Source organism: Limanda limanda, chromosome 6, assembly GCF_963576545.1.
Source record: "Limanda limanda chromosome 6, fLimLim1.1, whole genome shotgun sequence".
Taxonomy (NCBI): domain Eukaryota; kingdom Metazoa; phylum Chordata; class Actinopteri; order Pleuronectiformes; family Pleuronectidae; genus Limanda; species Limanda limanda.
Genome location: NC_083641.1, coordinates 22,208,023 through 22,222,646, shown reverse-complemented (window position 1 = coordinate 22,222,646; position 14,624 = coordinate 22,208,023). Strand labels below are relative to the sequence as shown.

At 42.3% G+C, this 14,624-nt stretch overlaps 1 protein-coding gene across 1 annotated transcript in view; it reads left to right on the top strand.

Annotated features, from left to right (window-relative positions):
- Positions 1–6,765: 6,765 nt before the first annotated feature.
- The window catches only part of pitpnm3 (PITPNM family member 3), a 62,326-nt gene continuing 54,467 nt past the window's right edge, over positions 6,766–14,624 (top strand). Inside the window, exons 1-2 of the mRNA XM_061072540.1 lie at positions 6,766–6,826; positions 9,884–9,979. Of these exons, the coding sequence (XP_060928523.1) occupies positions 6,766–6,826; positions 9,884–9,979 (157 nt within the window). The remainder of the gene's footprint in view (positions 6,827–9,883; positions 9,980–14,624) is intronic.

Here is a 14,624-nt window from a genome sequence, read left to right as displayed (position 1 = left end):
AAAGATGTTCTCCGCTCACCTATCATGCAGTTAAAAACAGAAACACTTACCATTACTTTTTCATCTTGAACTCAGGACGCACATCTGCAGCAAACACAGCTTGATATTGATTTGACCTATTATAAATTCTACAACCTCCTTTTGCCTTGATCAACTTATTCAGCAATGGAAATAGAGTAAACAACAACATGGCCTCAATACATTTCTGTGTTTAGTTTTTTACAGTTTGCTTAAAATTGTAACTTCCTGTTTTGATCTGCTTACAGGCTAAATACTAGACCACAGCGAATGTCCTTTAACTATTTCAGTTACATTTCTGTGCCTTTCTCTTCTATAAGACAGTTAAGCTTTTGTATTTGATCTTGATTTGATTTGAGTTTTTTTAATCTACCATTCAGTCATGTTTATGAATACCTACACTTATCAAGCCAAATGTGTAGCGATTATTTCTCCATAATTACAACCAAATTACCTGAACAGTTCTTACTGTAGTTCTTTCTGAACATATTTTGGTAGTTGATATATAGATATAAAAACTTGCAATTTCGGGGCAGAAAAATCCTTTCACAAAGTCGCTATTGTAAAATGTTAGCCAATGAGCAAAAGACATTACAAATGTTCAGCAGAGACTGAGCAGCAATAGCATTTGCTCGGATTCATGTTTCTGCTGTTTGATGAGTGTAAGTCCAACGTTCACTCTTCTATTAGCTCAGTTTTGGCCTCCACCAACTCCTGAAGGGAAATATCTGGCTCCCTAGTTGCTGAAAGATGCATCGGGTGCACCAGGAAATCTCTAACTCTGTCTGTCTGCTGTTCAGATAAGTTGCGTAGAGTAAACTTAAAGGTACCTTTGATGTGTGAGGAAATATTGAATAGAACAGCTTTGAAGTGATAAAAGGACTGCAGTATGTAGTCAAAACAAAACAAAAACTACCTGAAATACATGTTTCTAGCAATCTGTTTTTTTTCAGGGATTCTACAACTTTAATCCAAAATCCAGAAAACGGAGCCATCCAATCAACCTGACATTAAAGGTCAAACCTTTTGGAGCCCTACCTCCTCACACGTGTATCACTGCAGCTCGAGAATCATACCTGTGTGTGCAGGTGAGCGAGCGGGTGAACCCCCTGACGGCAGTGGTTAGATGCTGTCAGCCCACTGCTTTAAGCGGCTGCAGGACTGGGGAAGCAGATGATGGAAAGAAAGATGAAAGAAGGACGAAGTGAATCACAGGCTTCCTTCTTTCTTTCTCTGAAGTGAAGCTCTTTAGATGTACTTACAAACAGATTGACTTTGAACCGATCCCAGTGAAGTACTGGGCCTCTCCCCACCCTTCTTTCCCTCGATGCTTTTCAGTTTCCATAAATTGCACATTCAATTTCAGAATAACCGGAATTTTATTTTGTGTGCTTTGATTTTAATTATGAAAGCAACTGAAGTAGAGTGAGTGATGAATCATTAATTGCAATTTTTTGGTAGCTTTGAGAGGTGGATTGATTTGAGCACATTTAAACACCTTAATTATAAAATGCTGATTGTCCATTGACCATATTTGCAATTTTTTTAGTTCAACATGTATTAGTGTGGTTATTCATTGCAAAGCATTTCTGTGATTTATTACGTGCCTAGAAACTGATTAATACTTTTTAAAATTAGAACGAAATTGGAATTGGAAAGGCTGACTTTACTGTGAAAGAGCCATTATATCTGCTTTGGGGTGTAATTATACCAACTGTGTGAAAACTGAAATCAATATGTTTACCCTGAGTGCAGCAAAGAGATTAAATAAAGTCAATTTTAGGGATATGTTATTATTTTTTTCCCCATACACTGTCTTTTCAAACTCACCACTGAACCACTGAATGAAACTAGAACAAAATGTCAAATGGTTTTAGTTGAATAAACATAAAAGATGAAATTTGAAAAAAGAAAATGAAATTTCCGGGCTGAATTTAAAACAACATTTTAATGTTATTAAATATTCTTATCTCTGCCATCCATCCCATGTAAGAGAACATAATATAGGCTCTATAATATACCATTTATAATGTTTGGTCTTGGTTTGAAACACAGCTGCGAGTATGGATGTCAAATCTAAGGGCATGATAGTAGATATCATAAATCAAAGTTCCTCTGCTGACACATTTTAAAGTAACTTTTCTTTGATTTATATTTCTAAGCGGGTTCCTCCACATAAAAAGCAATTAAAAGTCTGTATAGAAACTGGAAGCACATCTATGTTTACTTCCTCAATGAAAGAATCCTGGCTCCATGAATATTCTAATGTGCAAATATGAAATACCTCGTGCCCTGGCTGCCACCCGGCTACTTAAGCGGTTGGTTGAGCCTGGTAAGAATACTCAGCTATTGTGTTGACTGACAGCTGAGGCTGTGGCTGAGGGGTAGAGTGGTCGTCCTCCAGACTGAAGGTCGGAAGTTCGATCTCCAATCTTCCCCATCTGCATGCCGAAGCGTCCTGAACCCCGAATTGCCCCTCATAGAGAAACAAAAATGCTGCTAATAGATGCATGAATGTGTGTGTGAATGGGTGAATGTAAAACTGCACTGTAAAGAGCTTTGAGTGGTTATCAAGACTAGAAAAGCTCTATATAAATACAAAACCATTTACTGAATATGGTGTTGTGTAAAATACAACGAATGTGCACGTTAATCAATCAATCAATCAAGTTTTATTTGTATAGCCCACATTCACAAATAACAATTCGTCTCATAGGGCTTTAACATTGTGTGACATCCTCTGTCCTTAACCCTCAACAAGAGTAAGGAAAAACTACTAAAAACCTTTTTCACAGGTAAAAATATGTAGAAACCTCAGAGAGAGCCACATGTGAGGAATCCCTCTCTCAGGATGGACAGAAGTGCAATAGATGTCAGGTGTAAGAAAACATCATCAGGATTTTTAGCAGCATCGATGAGGGTAAACATTTTTCAATACTATGTGTCAGGCAGTCCCGCTGCAATCACAGTCTCTGGCCAGCAGCCAGCAAGACCACGATCCAGCATCAGGATGGGATCCACTATAATCCACAGTCATTGTCCACCGCCGCCAGTTAGAATCCATTATCAGCTGCCGCCTCGGTCGTGGTCCCTCATCATCCGATGCCAACGCGACAAAGGATCCTCCATTACAACGACGATCAGCTGGCACGATACAGAATTCACCGAACTGGATCCACCATTGCGACCTCTGACGCGCGATCCACAATCATAATCCATGGTGCGGCCACAGCTGTGGCCCTGCATCCGCGGGCGCTAAGGCACAGAAACTCCGGGAAAGGGGTCAGGTTAGTAACATGTACTGATCAGATAAGAATTATCTTGATGTGATAAATATGGAGAAAAGGAAGGAGAAGCAGGAAAGAGAAGCTCCGTGTGTCTTGTGTCGCACTAATTAGCTCTAACTATAAGCTTTATCAAAAAGGAAGGTTTTGAGTCTACTTTTAAACGAACAGAGCGTGTCTGCTTCCCTAACTGAAAGTGAGAGATTATTCCACAGGAGTGGGGCTTGATGGCTAAAAGCTCTGGCTCCTACTCTACTTTTAGAGACTTTAGGGACAACAAGTAAACCTGAGTTTTGGGATCGGAGTGCTCTAGTAGGTTGATATGGAACTAACATCTCTTTAAGGTAAAGAGGTCCCATATCATTAAGGGCCTTGAAGGTGAGGAGGAGAATTTTAAATTCTATTCTAGATTTAACAGGAAGCCAGTGTAGCGATGCTAATACTGGAGAAATGTGCTCTCTTTTCTTAGTTCTCGTCAGGACACGTGCTGCGGCATTTTGGACCAGCTGCAGAGTCTTTAACGACTTACTGCTGGAGCCTGATAATAGTGAATTACAGTAGTCCAGTCTCGATGTAACAAAGGCGTGGACTAGTTTTTCTGCATCTTTTTGCGAAAGGACATGTCTGATTTTTGAGATATTACGCAAGTGGAAAAACGCGGTCCTAGAAATTACTTTTAAGTGACTATTAAAGGACAAATCAGGATCGAAGATCACTCCCAAGTTCCTGACTGTGTCATTGGAAGCAAGGGCAATGTCATCTAGCGCAGCTATATCATTAGATAATGTATCTCTAAGGTGTTTAGGGCCAAGTATTATAACCTCTGTTTTATCTGAGTTTAATAAGAGAAAATTGCGGGTCATCCAGGTTTTTATGTCCTTGAGACATGCTCGAAGTTTAGTTAATTGATTACTTTGATCAGGTTTTATTGACAAATATAACTGGGTGTCATCCGCATAGCAGTGGAAATTTACCGAGTGTGTCCTGATAATGTTTCCTAGTGGAAGCATATACAATGAGAATAAAATTGGGCCGAGCACAGACCCCTGTGGGACACCATGGTTAACTTTGGTGCGCACCGATGACTCATCATTGATTTGAACGAATTGGGAGCGATCAGCAAAATAAGATTTAAACCAGTTTAAGGCCGTTCCTTTAATGTTAATTAACTGTTTTAGTCTCTCTAATAAAATTTGATGGTCAATTGTGTCGAATGCTGCACTGAGATCTAACAGAACAAGGACAGACACAAGTCCCTGATCTGAAGCTATTAGAAGGTCATTAGTGACTTTTGCCAGGGCTGTCTCTGTGCTGTGATTGGTTCTAAACCCAGACTGAAAGTCTTCATATATATTATTTTCCTGGAGAAACTCACACAGCTGATTGGCTACAACTTTTTCTAAGATTTTAGATAGGAAGGGGAGATTAGATATTGGCCTGTAATTTGCTAAAACCTCTGGGTCTAGGGTGGGTTTTTTTAGTAGGGGTTTGATTACAGCTATTTTAAAAGACTGTGGTACATAACCTGATGATAATGACAGATTGATTGTGTTAAGTAACGAATTATCTATTAGGGGCAGAATTTCTTTAAGTAATTTAGTTGGAATCGGATCTAAAATACAGGTTGTTGGTTTAGAACCTGAGACTATTTTGGTAAACTGATCACGGGTGATCAGAGAGAAGCTGTCTAAGTAATGGGAAGGATTCTCAGCCGTTTCTGAGATCTCTATTGTTGGGAGGGTATTAGTGCCAATTGAGGGCAGGAGATGGTTGATTTTATTTCTAAAAGTTAGAATTTTATCATTAAAAAAGGTCATAAAGATATTGCTATTTAGGGATCGAGGAATACTGGGTTCGGTGGAGGTGTGACTCTCTGTCAGCCTGGCTACAGTGCTGAAGAGAAACCTTGGGTTGTTTTTATTCTCTTCTATTAGTTTTGAGTAATAGGCAGCTCTTGCTTTGTGGAGAGCCTTTTTATATTCTTTAACACTACTCTTCCAGTCTAGGAGATTTTCAACACTGTTGCTGGAGCGCCACTTCCTTTCTAGTTTTCTTGATATTTGTTTCAACTCATGTGTCTTGGAATTATACCACGGAGCTAATTGACTATGTTTTACACATTTACTTTTTAGAGGCGCTATTGAGTCTAATGTTAATCGTAACGAGTCTGCAGAGCTATCTACGAGGTGGTCAATCTCAATAGAGCTCGGGTTTTTAAAGGATTTGTTGTTTATGTTGACGGATAATACGGGTTTAAATGTAATCGGAATTATTTCCTTAAATTTAGCTACAGCACTATCAGGTAGACATCTAGAAAATTAGTTTTTTATTAGGGGCATATATTCAGATAGTGAAAAATCGAAGCTTATTAAATTATGGTCTGATAGTATTGGATTGCGCGGAAGTACTGTTAAATGTTCAATTTTGACACCGTATGATAACACAAGGTCAAGTGTGTGGTTACAACAATGAGTAGGTTGATGTACACAAGGTTAACAAGGTTTAACTACATGTTTCACGAGAGGGGGTCCTAAACATGATTGACGTAATTAACATTAGTATTTTAAAACACATGTTGACACAGCATACAAATTATGTACGCTTCACTTCCCTCGTACGCTTTCATTTTGTGAGCAATGCGACTAATCATTTAACATCATGTACATTGCTAAACCAATCACGCCTGATATACTTGAGACTGCAATCCAGCTACAGCAATATTGACTTCCAATATGCTGTTGAGTGAAATCGTGGCTGCGCGCTCATAAGTCTTGTGCTCAAAAAGATCCCTGTGGTTCTCAGGGACCTGAATCAAAACGCCAGCTGAAAGATACAATTTGAAGTCAGCACCATTTTCCATGTATAAGCAGGATGAGCTCAGATTTGCAGTCCTTCTGATTTTTTGATCACAATCTGTAGTCGCTTCAAACATTCCCTCTGTATATTTATGGGGATATTGTGTAATGTAAATGCCCTTCAGGGAGCTGTACCAATCTCTGTAATAGGTGCACTGGTACGAGGCTTCAGACACATCAGCAGTTCCTTCCTTTCCTAAACCTTATAAGACATTCAAAGTGCATGTACAGCTCCAGGGGTAAATAAGATGCAGTAACATCCACAGAATGCATTGTGCATGGGTATCTGCCAGCATTGGATCAATCAAATGAAACCTGCACTTGAAGATCACTTGGAGTGCCACATGAGGGGAGTGTGATGGTGCATCGAGTGCACTCCGAGGAAAATCAAATCTCACGATGGAGAGGGAGCTTTTTGAAAGTTGTTTCAGGCGGCAGCTGGCTGGAGAGAGAGTGTTTTTATTTTTCAAAGTAGTTCCTTTCCTCTGCCCGTGCTGTGCTGCCCATCAGCTCCTCCTCACGCTCCTGGAGTGTATGTGTGTGTGTGTGTTCTGTCTCGGCAGTAGCTGGTAACACTGTGGCACACAGGAATGCCTCCTCCCGTCCACATGCCTCCTCAGCACGGCTCTCCCAAATACTCAGACAGTCGCAGAGCAACCTACGAGGAAGGTGACGGGCCAGATATCAGACACAAGCACGCAGCCCTTCAGGCTTGTGTCGTCTGTTCCAGGCTGTTCCAGGCCTGACAGTTTGTGTTGCTTGAGAGCTTTAACATGTCGGCCTACCTTGCACACTATCAACCCAATGTTCCCTCAGACCCCATGTCGGGTTCCAGCTTATCTTATGTTTCCTAAACACTATGAGAGCCTTTCGTAGCAAAAATAGTTACACATAGTTCTTCTTAATAGATCCTAACTGGTGTGGATTTTTCAGAGACTGGTACAAAGCCAACATGAGGGAGTAGAAATTCCTAACATGTCGTTATCAAATGAAATGCGATGTTAAAAGTTACTTAAAAGTAATGCAGATAAATCATGCAATAACATGCACTTTTAGAGTATGTCGATGATTGTCTGTGTGTATTCATCTGTGTGTGTATATGTATGTGTATAAGGAGGTGGTGGAAGTGTTTTCTCAAAATTTGTAATCATCTTGATATTTTATGGAGTAATTGCTCATTTCCTTTGATCAGAGGATTGCATAATTAAACCAAATTATCTTGTATGTGTACGTTGAGCTCCTCCAGCTGCAGTTGAGTCAACACAAATTAGCACTTGAGGTTGGCATGTGTGACTGCGTAAGGTGGAAGAAAAATGCTGCTCTGGCTGGCAGTGCTGCTGCAATAAAAGCTCACACAAATAACTGAGCTAATCCAGGCCTGAGCCTCCCTGCTCATCCTCCAGCACAGGCCGAGATGACGGGGTTAAAGGTTCTGTCGTGGCTCAGGGATCCTCGAGCTGAGGAGGGGCAGAGTTGCTCCTAAGTCAAAGGCTGAGGAGAGAGCTCACTCTCATCACTAATGTAGGAGGCATGTTTATCTATGTCCAGGGAATCTTGATTCCCCTTGTCAGAAAGGTGAGTCATTCATCCACATTACGCATTCCTGCAGTATGGTGCAACTTTTTGGCAGCCAGCTAGTTACAGTCATTGCAAACCAGCAAATATGTTGAAAAAGTGAGACTTAAAGAAAACATTCTATACCCTTATTCAGGTTCACCATTTTAATTTGCGTTACTAGTTGAAAAGGTTCACTTTGCATTGCTACAGCTCCTCATTTCAGCCTCTGTCTGAAACACTTGAATTTAGCTCCTGTCTCTTTAAGGCCCCCCTATCGTCAAGGCCCACTCTTCTCTGATTGGCCAGCTGGCTCACTCAGTCGTGATTGGTCAACCGCTTCCAGCTTGTGTAGGAAAATGTTGGCTTGTGGGGGTTAGGGGGTGTTCCAGAATAGCTGGACTACCTTGAAGACAGACAATCCTTATGTAGAGTAACATGAGCAGTTGTCACCCCCAAGTCGGAAGAGTCTGTCTCACACGTCATCCCCAATATGTCTCCCTCCCTTTGCGTCACCCATTCCAACAGCACATCCACGAATGGCTGTCACTCTCTATGTTACATGTAGATGTTTGCATCCTATTGGACAGTTAAGCCTAAATAATGAATACCCAAATCTCGTTGTGTCCTTACGTCTTGCCACTGGTGTAATACGCCTGATGTTGGAGTTGGTGCTTCTCTGTCTGGCGAATCTGAATATGATATGAAAGTCCATGAGCATAGACACTCCAATGTTCTACTAGTTGGCTCTTTATCTATAACCTGACCTTGGGTATTATTTGGCGAGAGAAGGGAGTATGAGACAGGCTCTATTCTCATGATGGTGTATGTGTGAGAATTCCAGAAGTGGAGAGGGAATGAGTAACTAGTTAAGTAGCGGCCGTGCGGAACGTATAATACAAAGCACTTCCAGTGTCATTAGAATACCGCCACACTGAAAATTGACATTTTCTGAAAGCGATTGCTGGTCGTAACATCGTTGGGTAGAGACGACGACGCACATATTTCATGCAAAGCCTCGAGGGACAAATTTCTCAGCGAAAATGAGCCCGTTTTGAAATTCACGGGGGGGCGAGAGGAGCTCAGGAGCTGACTCGGAGTTGAGTGGCGTAAAGTGATGGGTGGAAACTGCTCAAAATCCCAAGAGGGACACGTCTCGGCCAGCCCCTGTTAATAATTACATGCATAGTATGTAAAAAGCAACCAGACTCCCTGCAGCATGAATTCAGATGTATGTTTCAGTAACTATCACTTGCCAACAGGAACATTCAGTGGAACTGAACCGTGCCATTTGGGACAGTTTATTAAATATGTCCTATTTCCCATGATTTCTACGATAGAAGGTGAAATATAGCAATTTTCTACCATATTCCTGCCTCTTGTGTTTTGTTCATGTGCTGAATTGTCGTCGCTCTTGGCCGTTAGGTCTCGACTGTGTGAGAGAGAAGATGCAGTGGAGCCAGGCTGTGGGAAAATGTAGCTTGAAGATTTGACCCCGGGGCCAGCGGAAGAACATGTGGTTCATTACAGCTACACGACCAGAGGAAGCTTCTTAAAGTCACTGTTCCAACTCATGGAAACAAACTGAATGATAATACATTTCAACCCTGACACAAGTCGGTGGACTTGCACTTGGAAAATGTGTTAAAATAAAAAAACTATAGAAGTATTAATCTTTTTGAGCTCATGAATAACCTCCGCTGCAGGCTCATCTTGTCGGTTTCACCCCGACTGTTACAGCTTCTGTCTTCCTCTGTGATTTTGAAGAAACCGTACTTGGTCTGTTATTTGCAGTGGATTCAGGCCTCGGTACTTAAAAGTGACTATTGTCAACAAATGGAAAGTGCTCTCAATCCTTTTTCATCCCTCCTCCTGTATCAGAAGGTCACAAAGGCACCGACAGGCTTCCTCGCTGAGATACTCGTGTGCTGTGACACTGCTCAAAGGAAAGTCCATTTGGGTGGTTTCTCCCGCTGTGTCTCTCAAAAGGCCAAACCCCCCCCCCCCCCCCCCATTCACACTTTGCTTTTGAGTCAATGTTTCAAGCTGAGAAGGCAGAAAGAAAGCAACTCAAATGTACAGTTTTAATATTCGATGTGTCCTCTTCTGTCTTGTCAGTCTTCCTTCCAGTGCAAAGCTGATTTTCTGTCTTTTTGTTTTCCTGATTCGTAGGTTCATCTCGAAAGCACAGCGCCCCTCACTGGTGTCTGCAGAATATCGCACAAGAATCAGTGGACAGCTCTGATGAGGAATTCTTTGATGCTAGAGGTTAGTATCACATTTGATTTCCCTTTTTATACTTTTTTAACACCCTTTTTTAAAAATTATTTCCACACTTGGCGCTCATGGAGCTCTTTTCCATCACGGGACGTTTGTCAGATATTCTGCTTTTATTTCCAAGTTTCTGGGCAAATACAAATATAATTTTGCCATGCAAGTTACAGCGATTTCGCTTTCCTCCCACCGTTCCAACAGCAACATTAGTTCTTTCAAACACATTCAGTGTAATTATAGATTTCTGTCTTTACAAAGTGAGAACTAAATCTGTGTGAAAGGAAGGGCAGTGTTTGATTGACAGCTGATCTCTGTGCGTTGCAGAAACGTCACCACGACGAACTTTGATCAACAAACATGGAGACAAAAGAAGTTAAAGATTTACACACAGAATCTAAATCACTGCTTTTAATGGCTCGAGTCTATTTGAGTTTACAGAACTCAGCTGTGTGTCCAGGATAAAAAACCTTAACTCCAGAATAGAGAGGCTGAGTGAATGTGGTCTGGACTCTGTGGAGGAGAGTCATGGTGTCAGAGACGCTGTAGAAGGACAGAAAACCTGCACTGTGATCCAGGTACACTCCTACTCTGGAGGACCAAGGACCTGACACTGGAGTCATGATGCTGTTGTAAAAAAATACATAACCGTTTCGATAACAAGATAATGACCAAGATTTATCATTTAATCCAAATCTAGATCCAAATGAGTTTCCTGCTCTGCTGATATTCTTGTATGTGACTGCTACATGAAATCCTCCTGTCAGCCCCACCTCCACCTCCACCTCCCAGTAACAACGTCCAGTCAGACTCTCTCTACTCAGGACCTGATACCAATAGGTGAATCTGTCTGCGTGATGAGTACAAGACTGTTCTTCACTCATCCATGTTACTTTTCTGTTTCCCTCAGATAATAACAGATGTGTGTTTACTGTGTTTGGATCCAGTGTGATTTCCTGTGAATATTTTAAGAAGTCAGCTCTGGTCTCTGGCTCTGGTTGTCGCAGTAAAACATCCACTTGAGACACAATCTGTAAAATCTTTGTCTCTGTCTCACTCAGAATGTCCTGTAGTCGACCTCTGACCTGTGACACAGTTGCTGTCACGTCCTCAAAGTCCCTCAGAGGACAGAACCTGATGCTGGATGAGTGTGTAGATCCACTGAGCGGTGACAGTGAGGGGTAGTTGTGTAGAAACTGGTTGTGGTCCTCTGTGTCTGAGAGATGGTTCAGTTTATGGTCTTTCCTCTTCAGCTCAGTGATCTCCTGCTCCAGTCTCTCCTGAAGCTCTCTGACTCGACTCACTTCAGTTTCCTGCTGGGATCTGATATGCTGCTCCACATCAGAGCTTCTTTTCTCTAGCAGACGGATCAGCTCAGTGAAGATCTCCTCACTGTCCTCCACTGCTTTATCAGCAGAGCCATTGACGGCCTCCTCCTCCTGTTGAAGCAGCTTCACATCTCTCTCTGTTTCCTGGACTCTCTGCTGGATTGTTTGTCTCCTCGGCCCGAGCTCTCTCTGCCTCTCAGTCCTTTCTGCTGCAGCTGACACTGTGTCGTGGTCTTTATGTTCCTCCACAGAGCAGAGATAACAGATAGACTGCTGATCAGTGCGGCAGAACATATTCATCACCTCGTCGTGACGAGAGCAGATGTTCTCCTGGAGCTTCTCCGAGGGCTCCACCAGCTTGTGCTTCTTCAATGGAGCTGACTGAAGATGGAGCTGGAGGTGTTTTTCACAATAAGAGGCCAAACAAACCAAACAGGACTTGAGAGCTTTCAGTTTTCTCCCAGTGCAGACATCACAGGCCACATCTTCAGGTCCAGCATAGCAGTGATCAGCAGGAGCATCTTGGAGTCCAGTCTTCTTCAGCTCCTCCAGTGAATCAGCTAACATGGTGTTTTTCCCCAGGACTTGGTGTCAAGGTCTGTCTACACTGAGGACAGCTGTAGCTTCCTCTCTCCTCCCCTTTGTCCCAGTGGGTGTTAATACAGATCCTACAGTAGATTTATCCACAGCCAGTAGCCACCGGATTCCTTCAGTAGATCCACACAGATCGAACGGGAGAGTATTTGTCTGGCCAGGTGATTTTCTTGCTAATCCATTTCAGCTGCTGCCAGAGACGGTAGAATAGTTTCACTTCCTCCGAACAGAAACAGATCTCTGCTCCTCCCTCTCTCGTTCACTTCCTCTTTTTCCCATGTTTTAATACACTATTCAAAAGAGCAACAGTTTGGTCTTACCTCTCCTCAGCAGCTGCTGCCTTGATGTCAAACTGTTTAAAGGCAGCTACCTTTAGTGCAGCTGCCTTTATTGTAGCTGCCATTAAACAGTGTGACATACTGGTTTTTTTTACTTTGATGTGGGCCAATTAAAAGTGGATGGCGGTCCGCAGTTGGCCCGCAGGCCCTAGTTTGGACACCCCTGGTCTAGACCCTGAAAGTTTTAAGTTCAGGTTATGGGAAACCTAAGGTTAGGAGTTGTTCACTTCCTGTGGTGAGAAGTGTCTGTGCTAATCTAGAAACATAGACCGACCAAGGAACAAATCACAAGACCCAGAGGAATTCTCTGCCAATTATACTGACACCATTACTGTGTTGGTGCAGGGTCGGTGTTGTACGATGTGCACATGTGTCCATGACTACACTGTGAATCCTGAGTTCAGAGTCTGACCAGGACACTAATGGATTATGAATTAACTTTCATCCCTCTCAAGTGTTTTAAACTGATCGCAGTGCACTGCTGAAGATTCTTGCAAATTCATTCAAGATGTCCGACTGACCTGAAACACACACACTTGAGAACATATTCGGCTGTGAGCTTGGAGGCGAATAGGAGTAATACTTATTCCACCGATTATTCGCTCCAAGTGCACATCCCCCTAGAGACTGACTGTAGAGATACTAATCAGTTACTATTATTATAATGTGTTTTTACAAGTCAGCCAATAACCAGGGGTGTGTTGTCAGTTTCTGGTGTCCAACTTTTCTTCATATAATCGGTTTGTCTCCGGCAATTATAAAACTAAGTGCACAACACCTGAACCAAAGGAACAAATAAAACTGCCTCTCTAAAGGAGAGAATGGAGAAAGGATCCCATATTGGAACAGATATTCTATACAAATAATAGGAGTGTTTTTATATTTAAGGAATAAAAGATTCATCCATTACAGAAGATATTTTTACCAGCTTTACTGACTTACCAGAATAAATAAAGAATAAAGTCTTTCAGGGTTAATCAGCCTTAAAAATGTCCAGTTCAACCTGCCGGACTGCTCTGAATGCTGCCGTCACGTGTTCTGCTGCCACACAGGAAAATAAATTCATGACCGGCGAGGAGAGCTCTTACCATCTCGCGACGTTTTTTACGGAAATGAAGCGGAGAGAAAATCTGTCAAACAGCCGAGAATTATCTGCCTGTCAAAGATGATGAGCTCAGAGGGACTGAAGTGTGAAGGATGTCGCAGCTATCGATTATCTGAGAGGGACGGGATTGAAAGAGGAATCGACTCGCAACAGTAACTCAGTCAGCTGACCAGCATGCGCCGGGAGGATGACCTATCGACTGACGTTACAGACATAACAGACAAAATTGGTGAGCATCCAAACGCTGTTGGGTTTTCAGATGATGATGGGAGGGCGAGAAAATTACCCTTCAAATCCATTCAGTGTGAGCTTTGTTTTACCAGTGTCATCTCTCTACAGGGCGCAGTGTGATCACTCACAGAGCGGACGTAGTATTCACTTCATCACTCAGCACATCTATTTCACTTGTCTTCTTGCCGCTGTCTGAGTGTGCTGTGAACTTCCTGCGTAGAGTTTTCTGCAGCTATAATACGAGCGTTACTCTGACGATGAGACAAAGCCTATTTTAACTCTGTGGAATGGTCTCCAGCCTCCACAGCACGAAACACCCCCAGCACGGGGAAACCCTGCCTGCAATATAAATAGATGGTGAAGATGAGGCTCAGTGGGGAACAGGGCAGACGTCTGGAGAACACGCTGCTCCATTTCCACGTTTGTCCTTGGATTAAATAACAGTGGTACAAGGTCACACGGAATTTATCATGGATTTTTCGGTCACTCTCACTTTTCCTCAACTAATTTCTCCTTCTCTCCTCTTGCCCCGATCTGTCATTTGCCTCACTCTCTTAATTTCCCTTCCATGGCATGTACGGTTCTTTTCTCAGTCTTTTCGAAGTCACGTTCGCTGCACACAGAGTCAAGCAAACCATGAACTATCGATCCTTATCACAGGTGTCATGGATAAAATATATGCCTGACTGGAAATGCATTTTTATGAAACCAGAGTCAAGGCACCTATACTCTTGGAGAAATCACTGAGGCACCAGATAACATGTACATGTGCTGCATGTGAACCGACCTTGTGCAGTGAAATATCGTCCCTGTGTGTGAAGAGGAGAGGCAGAGATGTCGCTTATCGCTTTTTTCAGTCAATAGCACATTTAAATAGCCTGTTTAAAGGAATGACACAGGGAGAGACTCCTCAGCCATGCAAAAAGCAAAGAAATGATATTGATGTTGGTTGATGTTATTGCTCGACAGGCAAACACAAAGATCCCAAAACCACCGTGTCTAAAACTCACAAATTAACACATTTTGTATAATTTGATAGATTAATT